The sequence below is a fragment of the Anabrus simplex genome, chromosome 1 (assembly GCF_040414725.1).
Source record: "Anabrus simplex isolate iqAnaSimp1 chromosome 1, ASM4041472v1, whole genome shotgun sequence".
NCBI classification, from domain to species: domain Eukaryota; kingdom Metazoa; phylum Arthropoda; class Insecta; order Orthoptera; family Tettigoniidae; genus Anabrus; species Anabrus simplex.
In genome coordinates, this window is record NC_090265.1 from 1,499,481,484 (window position 1) to 1,499,495,024 (window position 13,541).

General features: G+C 35.4%; 1 protein-coding gene across 2 annotated transcripts in view; it reads left to right on the top strand.

The window, feature by feature from the left end:
- LOC136858446 (unconventional myosin-IXa) overlaps nucleotides 1-13,541 on the top strand; it is an 842,620-nt gene that overhangs the window by 310,233 nt on the left and 518,846 nt on the right. The window contains exon 12 of one of the 2 annotated variants that reach the window (XM_067137995.2): nucleotides 8,485-8,826. The exons of the other annotated variant lie outside the window; for it this stretch is intronic. Coding sequence (XP_066994096.2) covers nucleotides 8,485-8,826 — 342 coding nt within the window. The remainder of the gene's footprint in view (nucleotides 1-8,484; nucleotides 8,827-13,541) is intronic. 2 annotated transcript variants of the gene reach the window in all.

Genomic DNA, 13,541 nt, shown 5'->3' on the forward strand with positions numbered 1-13,541 from the left:
CCTGAATGAGGAGGGGGCTGTAATAGGTATCCTAAACATAGGCAGTCTAACTTCTCCTCTGACTGGATTACCGCTTTCATTGGGTACATCAATTTGTGGTAGAAACAAAAGGAAGATTTGCAGCATGAATATAGCTACCTGAAATATTCATACTCTAATGGGCACTGATGTAGATAATCGACCAGAGCGACATACAGCAATAATAAGACGTGAGTTGAAGAAATATAACATAGATATCGTGAAACTATGTGTGCTGGAGAAGGTCAACTCGAGGAGCATGGTGGTGGCTATACATTTTTTGGAAAGGAAAAGATGAAGGCGAACTAAGGGTTCATGGAGTAGGTTTTGCAATAAAGAATGAGGTTATTCACAATCTTGAGGAATTAATGAAAGACTCATGACACTCCATCTGAAACTCAAGAACAACCAAAGAGCTACGGTGATCAGTGGATATGCCCCAACGTTGAAGTCAGAAGATGATCAAAAGGGAGCGTTCTATAACCAACTTGATGAACTCCTGTCGAATTTATCCAAGTCAGATAAACTTAGTCTGCTAGGAGACTTTAATGATCGGGTTGGCCTGGGACTAGAGGTAAAGAGGGTGTAGGCAAAGTCAATGCCAATGGAACCCTCCTCCTACTCACGAAGTGTTCTGAATATTATCTTGTCTTTTCAAATACACTCTTCTGCCAGAAGGATAGATTTAAAACAACATGGTAACATTCCAGATCAAAGCACTGGCACTTAATTGCCTACATTATTGTCCGCGCTAGAGATCAGCGCGATGTTCATATAACCAAAGTTATGATCCGTGCTGATGATTGCTGGACTGACCACTGCTTAGTTTGATCTGTGATGGATATACATGTTCCTCCAAAACGGCAGATTCAGGGGAAGGCGATAAAACACAAACTAAATACTGAACCACTTAGGAACAACAGTACCAAATCTGCCTATCAGGTACTATTTTCTGATAAACTTCCAAATGAATACCCAGAAGATACTGAGCAGCACTGGTCGTTATTAAAATCAGCTGTTATAGCAGCTGGCAAAGAAGCAGTTCGTTTTAATTAGAGGAAACTTCAGGACTGATTTGACGAGAACGACAAAGAAATATGTTACCTAACTGATGAAAAGCGGAAAGCCTACAACGCTTGGCAAAATGATCCAACGTTTTCATTACATATATTTTATTTGTTTTAAAGCGGAAAGCCTACAACGCTTGGCAAAATGATCCAACTTTTTCATTACATATATTTTATTTGTTTTTTGTTCTATATTCTTTCTCTTCTACAATGTGTGTAATGCTTTCTTCTTGTCCCTCCACTTTTTTATGTTTACTTGGCCCTCTCCTTACATTTTCTACATCATGATTGAAGAATTCTCGAGAAAAATCTCTGTTTGGATGCCCATCCCCTGATGAAACTGAGAAGCAGAAACTTGGTTGTTGGGACCTGAAAAGAAATAAATCTGGAGGACCTGGGAGAGCCCATTTGTGAAGATGGCAGTGTGTGAGAGAGGGCTTGTCCTTGCACCTTCACGTTTTCATATTTGTCCCTTTCTTGTATATCTATTGCCCACTTTATTCACATTAGCCTTCATTATGTTTATCCTTTTTGTTTATTCCTGCCCTTCCTTGCTTCATTTATCTAATAAAACATGTTTTCTTATACTTTTTGTTACACAAAAGTATATATTGTTTGATAATGATTATAAGAGTATATGGCATTTCTCCAGCTGACTCTACCTGTTTTTCTTACGTATCTCATTTGTATGAGAAAATACATTTTGTATTTAGGTCCTGTATTATGACTGGCAGCTAAACATCCAGATACGTAGGCTACAGTTTTGCAATCTGGAAGATAATTATTTACTTGCGTACTACCAACGGATTTTAACTATGGTGTTTTTATGTGGAAGATGTAGAAACGTTATTGCATTGGCAATAACTTTACTGAAAATGTAGTGTAATTTTGTATGGTGGTATACCTCTTCCTGGGTGTTTAGTTTGTTTAGTGCCATTGGAAAAAAAACCCTGTATTATGAGAGACCATTATTTGAATATTATTAGACTATAATGTGGAAGTTCCAGCCAAGAAAATAATTAGGACTGAAATCTACATAAATTAAAAGCTTACAAATGAATTTATAATATGCAACAAAATACATTTTTGTAGAAAATAGAATGATAATATTACATAGATTCAGGTTATGTATCTTATCAAATAATTCATACCACATGATATAATATTGTTTTTTCTCCGATAGTAATTAAGAGGATGCGCATTCTGACAAAAGTAAACCTCCCCATCCGTCCTTTTTTGCTACTTGTTTAACATCCCACTAACACACCTACGGTTTTTGGCGGAAGAAGAATGGGAAAGAGCTAGGATTGGAAAGGTAGTGTATGTGACCATAATTAAGGTACAGCCCCAACATTTGCCTGACATGAAACTGGCAAACCACAGAAAACCATCTTCAGGGTTGCTGACAGCGGGACTTGAACACACAGTCTCCTGAATGCAGCCGCTAATTTTATTAAGATGTAAAATAAATGGCGAAACCTGGATACTACTAGTAGTGGAGGTTCGAACGTTTTATTATGAATTATTGCACCAGGCAAATCCTGGGGCTGTATCCTAATTAAGGCCATGGCTGCTTCCTTCTCACTCTTAAGCCGTTCCTGTACCTTCGTTGCCATAAGACCTATCTCTGTTGGTGCAACGTAAAGCAAATTAAAAAAAGAATTCAGTTTATTGTGCCATTGATGCTTTCACGGCCCGTACTTATAGACAATACAGTATCATGTCTATAATTCAGTTTATTGTTCAAATATAAAATTTAGTTGTTTTTTTTTTTTTCTCATGACAGTGTTAGTGTAGTAACTGGTAAGCACTTATCTCACTTTGGAGTATATATTTAGTAATTTGTTACAAAGTCAAAGAAATATAACCTTTTTTAAGGTCTCCATTTGATGGACAAATTGTCCTGAACACTCACTCAATATGAACACCGCAGACAGTTTTGGAATGGAACCTAGGCGTTTGGTATGCACTCTGATTAATAATTGTATACCACCACCTCTAATACCCTGTTTACCAACATTTAGAATGTTAAAAAAAAAAAAAAAGTCAATGGGACTCAAACCAGTAAAACATGCAGTGGCAGCGTCTATAGATGACACTTTAATGACCATGACTATCAAGCAAACTCGTCAATGGAGTGCTTGCGCGCAAGTCGTATAGTTAGTGGGAAAATCTTTCTAGCTTGGTAAGTAATTAAAAATCCTTTGATACCTGAACAGAAAGTGTGATGTATAGTATTGTATAAATATACACAGAGATTACATTGTAATAATTTATCTTTTATGTAGCATCATGAAGATGCAGCATACCTGCCAACCCTTCCGATTTACCCGGAAACTTTCCGGTTTTTAACTCGTCTTCCGATTTTCCGATTTATTTTTACTTCTTCCGATTTTTGACTAATATAATCTCTAGTACGGCCAATACTCTTTCCCCTAGAATAAAGGATAAATTCTTATGTGCTTGTGTAATTTACGAAACCTAATTTTCAAGCGTGTTTGACGCTTTATTTCGTGAGTGTTTCGTCCGTCGCCTTCGTGTATCGTGTTTCCCGCTCACCACAGCAGCGTGTGCGCTTTATACAGCTGGGGATTCGGGGCGGCAATCGTCCTGCAAGCAAGAGGCTAGCGCGCGCTAGCGACTCAGTTAATCGGGACGAAAGAATGAGTTTGTTATTGTGTTGTTTGCGCGCTGTTAACATCGTTTTTGTGCGTAGTTTCGTCGGAGTTGTAGGCCACGTGTTTTTCCTTGCATTTCTATGACCGTTTCTGGTATTTTCTTTTCTCGTTATGGCCAAAAAATATGACAAACGTTATCTCCAAGTGCTCAGAGATGCCTATAAATTTCTGTACATTTTACCGGCTATTGAAGGAAACTACCGTATTTTCCCGCGAACCGTAATCGACGCCCTTGAATAATTTACACATCCCAATATTTTTGGGTCCAAAGTGGAATTCGACGCACCCACAACTTTGAAGATCCAACACTCAGCTCCGGATGCGTTTCGAAATAAAGATGCCAACTACTCAGGTAGCAGGCTTCCTATTGCGAAAACGGGCATTCCAAATACAGGCAACGTGCTGTATTAGCCGGCAGGAAATCCCACTGCACTAGTTTTACGAGTGTTTCGCGTACGGGACATAATGTGATCTCAAAATTGTTTGTCAGTCCACAGTACTCGATTAAAACTGCATCATACGAACTTGCGGTGATCAGTTACGCCGAAACATAGTGAATAGAGCAGCGGGCAGCAATTTTTCAGTGTGCAAATGAAACATGCGCTACCGCGGTAACAGAAGTGCACTTCAAGCGGCCAACAAGTCTCGCAAAGCATTTCGCGGACCAAAAAGCGGCAAGCTTCCGCAAGTAGAGGATTATTTGCTTAACTATATGATTTTGTTACGCAATGTTGGATAAGCCGTTTCTCACAAAATGCTGCATTTTAAAGAATGAGAAATAGCCGCGGCACGTGGAATCATTGTCTCGTATTTGAAGGTTAGCCGAGGCTGAATTCATTTTATGAAGAGAAATGGACTTTCTCTTCGACGAAGAACAACATTATGCCAAAAAGTGACGAATGATTTCAACCATTTTCAGCGCTTTGTGATTGAGAAGCGTAAAGTGAAGGAATATTTTATCTCCCTTATAGGAACCGCAGGTCAGACGCCAATCAGTTTCCGTATACCATTAAGTCGAACAATTGATAAGAAAGGAACGTACAGTGTTATCGCACGCGCTACCGGAAGCAAAAAAACGATGTACTGCAATGCTAACTGTAACAGCTGATGGCAGAAAGCTTCCAGCTTACATTGTTCTAAAACGAAAAACAATGCCTAAAGGAAAATTTCCGCGAGTGATCTACGTTCGTATTCAAGAAAAAAGGTGGATGGACACGTCATTCGTACAAGATTGGATACGAACGGTTTGGGGTAATGTAGCAGGGTCCCTCCATCGATGCCCGGCCCTTCTCGTGTTGGACAGGTTTTTTTTTTTTTGCCGGTATGTCATTCGGGTCGTATTGTCAGCTCGTAATGGGAAGAATGTTTTCCAGTGTCGGTACTTCAAACCCACGTGTCTAACTTATCTGATGTACCCTATTTGACTTTTCAGAAAAAAATCTCACGCCGGAATTTTACGCCAAATGACGATAACTGCAAATGGGTTGAACCAATTGTGTTTGGATTATATTTCATGTACCAGTATCTTTTAAATGTAAATGAATTGTAAATAATTTGTAAATATCCGATTTCCTTGAATCGCATCCGAAGTTTTCGCCTGTATTTTTCGTCAAAAAAGTGCGTTAATTGCGCGAGAATATACAGTATTATGCATTTTGTTGCGCGTGTCGGTGTGACAAATATTATTCGTATGTTAATGTCATAAATGAGAGTGATTAGGTACATTTTCTTGTAACCATTTTTATGTTTTCTTAGTTTAAGATTTTAAATTTAATGGTCAATTCGCATCGTAACTGTAGACAAGTATGCCTTTTATCCTGACCTTTTTTCACGTAGACCTTGGTGGAATATATGTGATGAAATCCAAGAATTAAAAAATCTTCCTATTTTTGGTTTCTAAAAGTTGGCAGGTATGAGCAGATTCATCATGATGTGCAGCTATTTTGATTCTTACATTTGAGTCAGAGATCGGAGCAGAGTCCCAGATAAGAGCTTCAATTACCGCTCCAACTTTGGCATAGCTAAACTAGAGAATATTCCTCCAGAATGCATATAAATGATTTTAATTCAACTTCCGGATGAATGTTCAATATGCTGCATGGATTTAAACCACACATTTATCTGGCTGTCGTAGTACAGACTCTAAGAGTAGTATTTTGTTCATTTTATTACACCTGAAAATTGAAATAATGTTGCTTGTAGTTCACACTCACATTACTAAAAAAGAAAATTTAAAAATCTAATATTGTGGTAAGAACGTTCTTTTCAATGGCTCTTTTCTTTTGTGTATAAATATTGAACAATTCATATATTTAAAACTTGTTTCATATTTCAAAAATAACTTGTTTCATATTTCAAAAATAATTTGTATAATTTTCAATTCTTAATCGGTAACCTTTGTAAGCAGCACTTAATGGGCTTTTGTGTGTTTGTTTAGCCATCTAGTGACTGTTTCTGCAGTGAATCTCACAGTTAACAGGATTGTGTAAGTGGCTGTAGTGAATGTATTGTGGCCCCATCTAATTTTCTTTCATTTTTGCTTGGATTTTGATTGGTCAACAACATTAAGCATGCGATGGACTTAAAATTTACCTCTTTGTTTTACATTTATTGCAGTGTTGTTAGCATGTATGTACTTTTCTTTGTTTATTTTATGACTGTATCATTTAATGTTGTATTTACATATAATTATCCAGGATTAAATTTCTGTGATGATTGTTTTTTATTATATGTTGAGATGTAAAATTTCCATTTTGAATTATATTACAAACAAATTGTTGTATTTTGTGATGCGCATTATTAATGCTTAAAGTCGACCTAGCAGTGAAATGACATGCATTACATTGAAGAAAAAGAAAACATAATCTCTAGGCTTAATCCTTTTGGAAACAATGAGGGTTTTATCTTTGAAAAATATGATGAAATATCGTAGTAGATGGATATTCTATCCGGAGGTATGATAGCCTATTGATATCATCACTGCTTGTCACCAAGGTGACCATGCTTTGAATCCTGGGCAGTGCATGTGTATGTTGTATGTTGTAGTGTGATGATTTTGTATTGATATGTCTGATGACAAAATTTGAATCTTTGGCAGTGATGTTTTGAAAATGAGTAGTGTTGTCTCAGTTATCTATTAACTTAATCATTACTTATTAACATTAGTAACATTTCAGTCATTACTCAATAGTTTTACCAGAAAGCAGCACTAAATTAATAAGAATTTGTAGCAACATTTTTAGCAAAAAACACTTCAAATTAATAAAGTGAATGAGAATTTAGAAAAATATCACCATAAATTCTTGCCACTATAGTGATGAGATTATTGATATGAAGAGGTAGATATCTTTATTGAAGAGGTAAAGGCTAGCTTGCAACTCAGAAATCATTAGACTCTCCTGTGGAAGGTAAGGGAGGGAAGAGACACCTGAAAGACACTCATAAGATGTCTGTTATATGATTTCAACGTTAGAGTCTTAGTAGAAGATTAGGAAATGATTGCTTTTCTTTTTTTACTGGAAGGTTGGTTGGTCATCATGGTCATTACCATTGTGCACATAATGTGGGTAAAAGTCTGCCTTCTGGTATCAGTGCTGATCCATTCATAATAAGGGCCAGGATTGAGAAGGAAGCTGCTATCTCTTATAATTTAGGCACCAGTATGATAATATTTTTTGCATGTTAGTTGTATTACCGGACTGACTGCACCCCATTCAAATACTTTACTCCAGTCATAAATTCATGACAAAACTCTGAATAGAATCTAAAGTCAACCAAGTGGGAAATTTTGAGACATTCTACCATGGCAACAGATCAAATAGAAGATTATTAAGGCTTTTACAAAGATTTGATAAATATTAAAAGGTTGAAAAATGGAACAGTCAATTATGAAAGTGTAAGTATGAATGTAATGGCATGTATAAATGTAATAGTATGTATGTATGTATTTATTTAAGTGATAATTTTTCATATTCAACTCTATTTGTATTTCTACAACCTTTTTTCATAGCAATTTTCCAGTGAAAATTCCTTTTAAATGTTCGGTTCTACACTCTTATGATCCACTAAATGAACCCTTTATTTTATTGTTAACCTTTTGTATCCTTCTTTACAATTTCTTACTTATTTTAAACAACTGCTGAATCTCACTTGGTATTACAGCCTCTATTAAGTATTTATTTCCTTCAACTTTAAAACCACCACCTTCTCAACTTTCTCTTCTTTCTTCATGAATTCCTGTCCTTAATATCCTTTACCCTGCTTACTTAATATCCCTTTTATACTCTTACCTCTAGTGTTCTACCTACATTCTTGTTTGTACAGTACCATACTTTTATTTTTTGTTCACGTTCGTGAATCTGCTATCATAATTTAATTTGGTTTTGTATTTCTCCATCAGCTAGATCTTTAATCTGAGCCGTATCTTCAGCAGTCAAAAGTCTCAAACCCCAAGAAATAATCTCTAATCTTCACTAAATGTTTCCTTCACATTTCTCTAATTTTTGCTCATACTCCTTATGTATAAGTATTAGTGTTAAATTATCTTAGGCTCTATTATGATAATTCAGTTCCTGGTTTGAAATAATTTAGAGGTTTGTTTCTTTTTTGGTTGAGTATTGGTAAAAAGGAATCACTTGTGCCAGAAGTTGTTTTATTTCCATTATGATTATTATAAAAAGTCCTGCAACATATGAACCTTACAGCTTTTTTCAAAATTATAGCAGTCCTCAATGTCATGGGTATCAGATACAACGAAATATCTCTAAGGAATCATGTGGATCTCATGGTAAACAGCAAGCTAGTCCTGTGAGCAACCCAAATCGATTATCATGGCCACAGTCTCAGAATCGTAATAATACAACGAATTTGCAAGAACGAGTTGATGAAAGGATATCGATGAACAACGATGGCTTAAGTTTCAACTGTGATAGAAGGACAACTCGTGAGACAAGAGAAGCAGGAAGAGTCAGGAGAGAGATGTCAAGTCATCAGCCGGGGGCTTTGGAACGTGTTTTGTGCCCTGGTGATGCTAAAGTGTTGGAACGCGCCAATCAGATTGTTATGTATGTAATTCATGTTGTATTTGACTATGGTGGTGGGCAAGATAAAGCATTAATGGGCTTCTGCATGGGGCCTGCTTGACCAGTGTGGGTATAACAATTAAGAATGCTTGGTGGTGGTATGGTTTATTGTAACATACTTAGCTTTAGTCTTCTCATTTAAGTATGTTCCTATTATTGAATATAGTCAACACATTTTTCTCCTGATTTCTTTTTACTTAATTTTTGCTGAAAATGTAAGTTTGGCTTAATTTAATTTTTACTGAAAATATGTGTGGTTTTACTTGTTTAATTTAGTGTTAGGAAATTGTATTTAATATCAAATCAGGTGGAAATTTGCTATATATAATATTAAATAAACAGAATTTATATATTTGTTATATTTATATATATTCGCAAACTTTGATAGAAGCTAAACAAAATTAGCATAGTGTGAAGAAAGGAAAAGATTGCTCTTCTGGTACAAGTTAAAATCAGTCCTCATAACAAAAAAAAATGAATCTTTTGAGCACAGTGTATATACTCAAATTTGAAAAAAAAAAAAAAAAATTGCAAATTAAACACCTGTCAACATGAGAGGCAAAAATCACACAGGAAGTGCAATTGACGGTAATATTTGTGTCATTATCCATGGCCACATTTCTCAATTTGAGGTCAGGGAAACACACTATGGGACCAAGAAGAAACAATATTAAGATGCAAAGCTGAGTATTATAAAATTGTTTGAAATGTTCCAAATTGGGCACCCTGAATTAAAAGATAAAGTCAAATATAGTTTTTAATTTCAGATACTGTAAGGAAAACTTCAACTTATCATTTGGGTGGCCACAGTTTGATCTTTGCAGCCAGTGTTAGAACTTCAGAGCCAACTTAAGAGACACACGTTTGAGTGACGTCAAGCGCAGCATAATAGCTGAATAAATAGTTCACCAGTGCACAGCTAAGAAGTTTTATATGAAACAAAAAAATGAGTAAAGACAAGAAAGAATATACAGTAGCACTTCGTTTCAGTTTTATGCAAAACCTTCCCCTTTCAAATATACCCGTTCAAGAGATATTCTACAGTCGTCAGCTTTGGCTGTATTTTGTGTTCATGATATGAAGACAAACTAAACAAGTATGTACATTTCAAATGTTCCAATCATACCTAAAATAATAGAACATTGTATAAAGGAACAGCTATCTGTACATTTTGAAAAGTATAATTTACTAAATGCTGCACAGTTTGGGTTCAGAACAAATAAATCCACCATTAAAGCCCTAGAAGCTGTTGTGACTGAAGTAATTCAAGGCTTTGAGTCTCACCACATTACAAGTGCTACACTGTTAGACCTCAGCAAAGCTCTGATTCAGTACCGCACAATATACTAATAAGTAAGCTTAGCTACTATGGCGTGACAGATTTAGTGTTATTATTAATTACATCCTACCTCAATGACAGGTATCAAATTGTACTGGTAGAAAATCAATGATCTGGGGCTCTCAAAGTAAAAACAGGGGTGGTTCAGGGTTCAGTTATAGGAACTTTCCTCACCCTTGTGTATATAAATGATATTGTCAGTAATTTACCTATGCAGATGATATAAGTATCATAACAAGCAATAGAGACTTAAAATATGTTGAGGAGGAAAGGACGGAAATGCTACACAAATCATCCTCTTGGTTGCAGGCAAATAAACTTATCCTAAATAATAAGACAGAAGTGATCTACTTCCATTTAATTAATTCAGGTCTGGGTAATAATGATCAAAATTCTGTCAAATTATTGGGATTGTATCTGGATTGCAAATTAACCTGAAAAAAAAAAAAAAAAAAAAAAAAACCACAGTTATGTACAAAACTGGCTAGAGTGATATTTTTTCTTTGCAGACTTAAAGCATCATTTAGTAGTAGTCAGGTGATGAGTGCATACTATGCCTTCTTTCATTCACACGTATCATATGGTACTATGTTATGGGGTAATTCAACAGGGGCTCAAGACGTGTTCAAGTGGCAAAAGAAGGTAATAAGGTGTATTAAAGGTAAGGCCACAAGGGAGTCTTGTAGACCTGTGTTCCAAGACCTTGCAATTATGACTCTTCCCTCATTATACATTTATCATACAGTAGTATACTCAATACTAAAGAAAATCTCATTGACCTAACAACTCGCAGCAATGTACACTCATATGGCACAAGATATAGGAACGATTTAGATTTACCACATGTTAGGCTGAGAAAAACACAAAAAAACTACAGGTATAATGGCATTAAATTATTCAACAAACTACCTGACCAAGTAAATGATATGCCCCTATATAACTTCAAAAGAACCCTTAAAAATTGCTTGACGTCCAATAGCTTCTACTCACTATCTGAATTTGAAGGAAAAATAACACTATTTCAAGGGGGGTAATAAGAGCCAACGCCATCCTAACACGTTGGTAAATTAGTAGTTATTTATCATTCTCTTGGACAAATAGTGTTATGTTTATTTTACATTTTGTGTATATAGTTGTATTTATTTTCTGTGCTTAATGAGATACTAGTAATATTTTGTAACTATGCACCTATGACTCTGTCCATTGCAACTGCCAGTTGCCTAACGGCAATAAAAATTATTTTATACTATTCTATTCATTTACCATGAAAGTGAAGCCAATAAATCTCCAGAGGAGGTGTGCTCAATGTTATTGAATTATTTAAACACGGAAGTTTCTTCTGCAGTAAAACATATTGTTCTCTACAGTGATGGCCCATCAGGCCAAATTAAAAATCAATGTATTGTGCAGTTTCTAATGAAACTTCGTGATACGGGAATGTTTGAGACTGTGACTCACTACTTCCCTGTCAGGCGACACTTCCTTTCTACCATGTTACCACAATTTTGGGCGTCTAGAATGTCTTGTGCGATAAGTGGACAGTGGGTACATTCCAGATCATAATTCTTAAAACGGGACGTTTTACTGTCCGCCAAATAACCAGTGCGATGATTCACAGTTTTGATACATTGTGGCTCCAGTTTTAGAAGAGACTGTGAACTCAGATGAAACAAGTGGAAGGTGTGTTTTCAAGGAAGAAAAAAATCCTTTCAAAGTCTCAACGTACAAAGAATTTAAATATAGCAAAGCTGAACAAGACAAGGAAAAGTTGTTGCTCAGCACTTTATTGATGGTTTTACATTTTCAGCATTTACCTTGAAAAATTTTGTTGCCATTCGTGAACTCCCAACAATGCAAGCATGCCAGTCTGAAAGAGAACCAATCACTATAAAGAAGATTAATGACCTGAAGAAGCTTAGCAAATATACCACGGTATTAATCTTTCTATGACGGTATCCACCAGTGGCCTACTACGGAAGTGGAGTGTAGTGTAGGCAAGGAATACCAGGATGAGTAGGATCATAGACTGAAAGGACAAACAAATTAGTATTTTGCGACTGTATATTAATATTCGTTAATGTTTCCGTTAAAATTCTGTTTATGCACAAAAATAATATTTATGTAGTTGCTGTTGCTTTGTAATAGTTTTTATTGGTTTGGATGATAGCTATGGATACATTTTTAAACAGTTGGAGAAGATCCTAGAAAGGTGTTTGTAAAATTTTGAAAGTGTGTGTGAAGTAAAAATTGATTTGTTTAATGTTTCACTAATTATTTGGGCTAATATATTTAAGTTATTATTATTGTGTTTTTGTTATTAAATATCCTACTGGTACTTACCAAAATTAAATGTAGCTTAAAAAATTAAATGAAAAGGACTTTTACTGCAGAAACCCATCAACTGATATGCTTTATTAATTTTTATGAAACAGTGCACAATTTAAATTTAAAATATAAGCACCATCTGTTTTGAGAAGGTATAAAGTATTAATCTGATTTTTTTAAAAGCAAAAATGGACACAAATACAAAAGATAGTAAGCTTTTGTTTTCACTGAAGTTTTTTAAAAAGTGCACTTGGCAGGTTTCTGAAATAAACGAGTCAGTTAAGGCCAGGACCGCTTCCTTCCCATTGTTGCTATAAGAATTATTTATGTCGGTGCGACGTGAAGCAAATTGTAAAAATATATATTATACACAGCCGCAGTACCGTTGTTGATGGGGCAGTCATATAGCATTTGCAAAGTTGTGTAATTGTCCAGCTACTTCCTGCCATTATTCAGGCGGACTGTTTTATTGGGATGCAGCAGTCATCCCATCTATTGGAGATGAGTGGCAGCAGAAATGACATAGCATATCACAACAAAGAATTGTCAATGTAATGTTATTGTTCATCAATTTTATAAGCATTCAGTATTGTAGGCCTTCACGTTTAGTTTTCTTCTGACTCTGAGATGTTAAGGCATCTAATGTGAAGGGAATCCTTCTTTCATGACTCCTCCAAGCGGTCATTCCTTTATGATTTTTTCTAATTTTTTATAATATTTTATAATCATCTTAACAATTTTTGTTGTCTATGGACTGATGTCCACAAGGTTTTACATCTTAAGACAGTTGAGGCAAAAACCATCAATTGTTAATACAAATGAACAATATTCCCATGAATGAATGCTTGGTGTTGATATGGACTGAGCAACAAAAGTCTAAATTCATGAATCCTATTACCTTAGTCAGTATGGTAAAACTGTATAACACATAAATGATTGGAAATCATATTTATGTTGAATATTAGGGTGAAATTGAAAATACGAAATTTATAAATGTTTACTAAAATGAAGTATAAATAATGGGGTACCACCT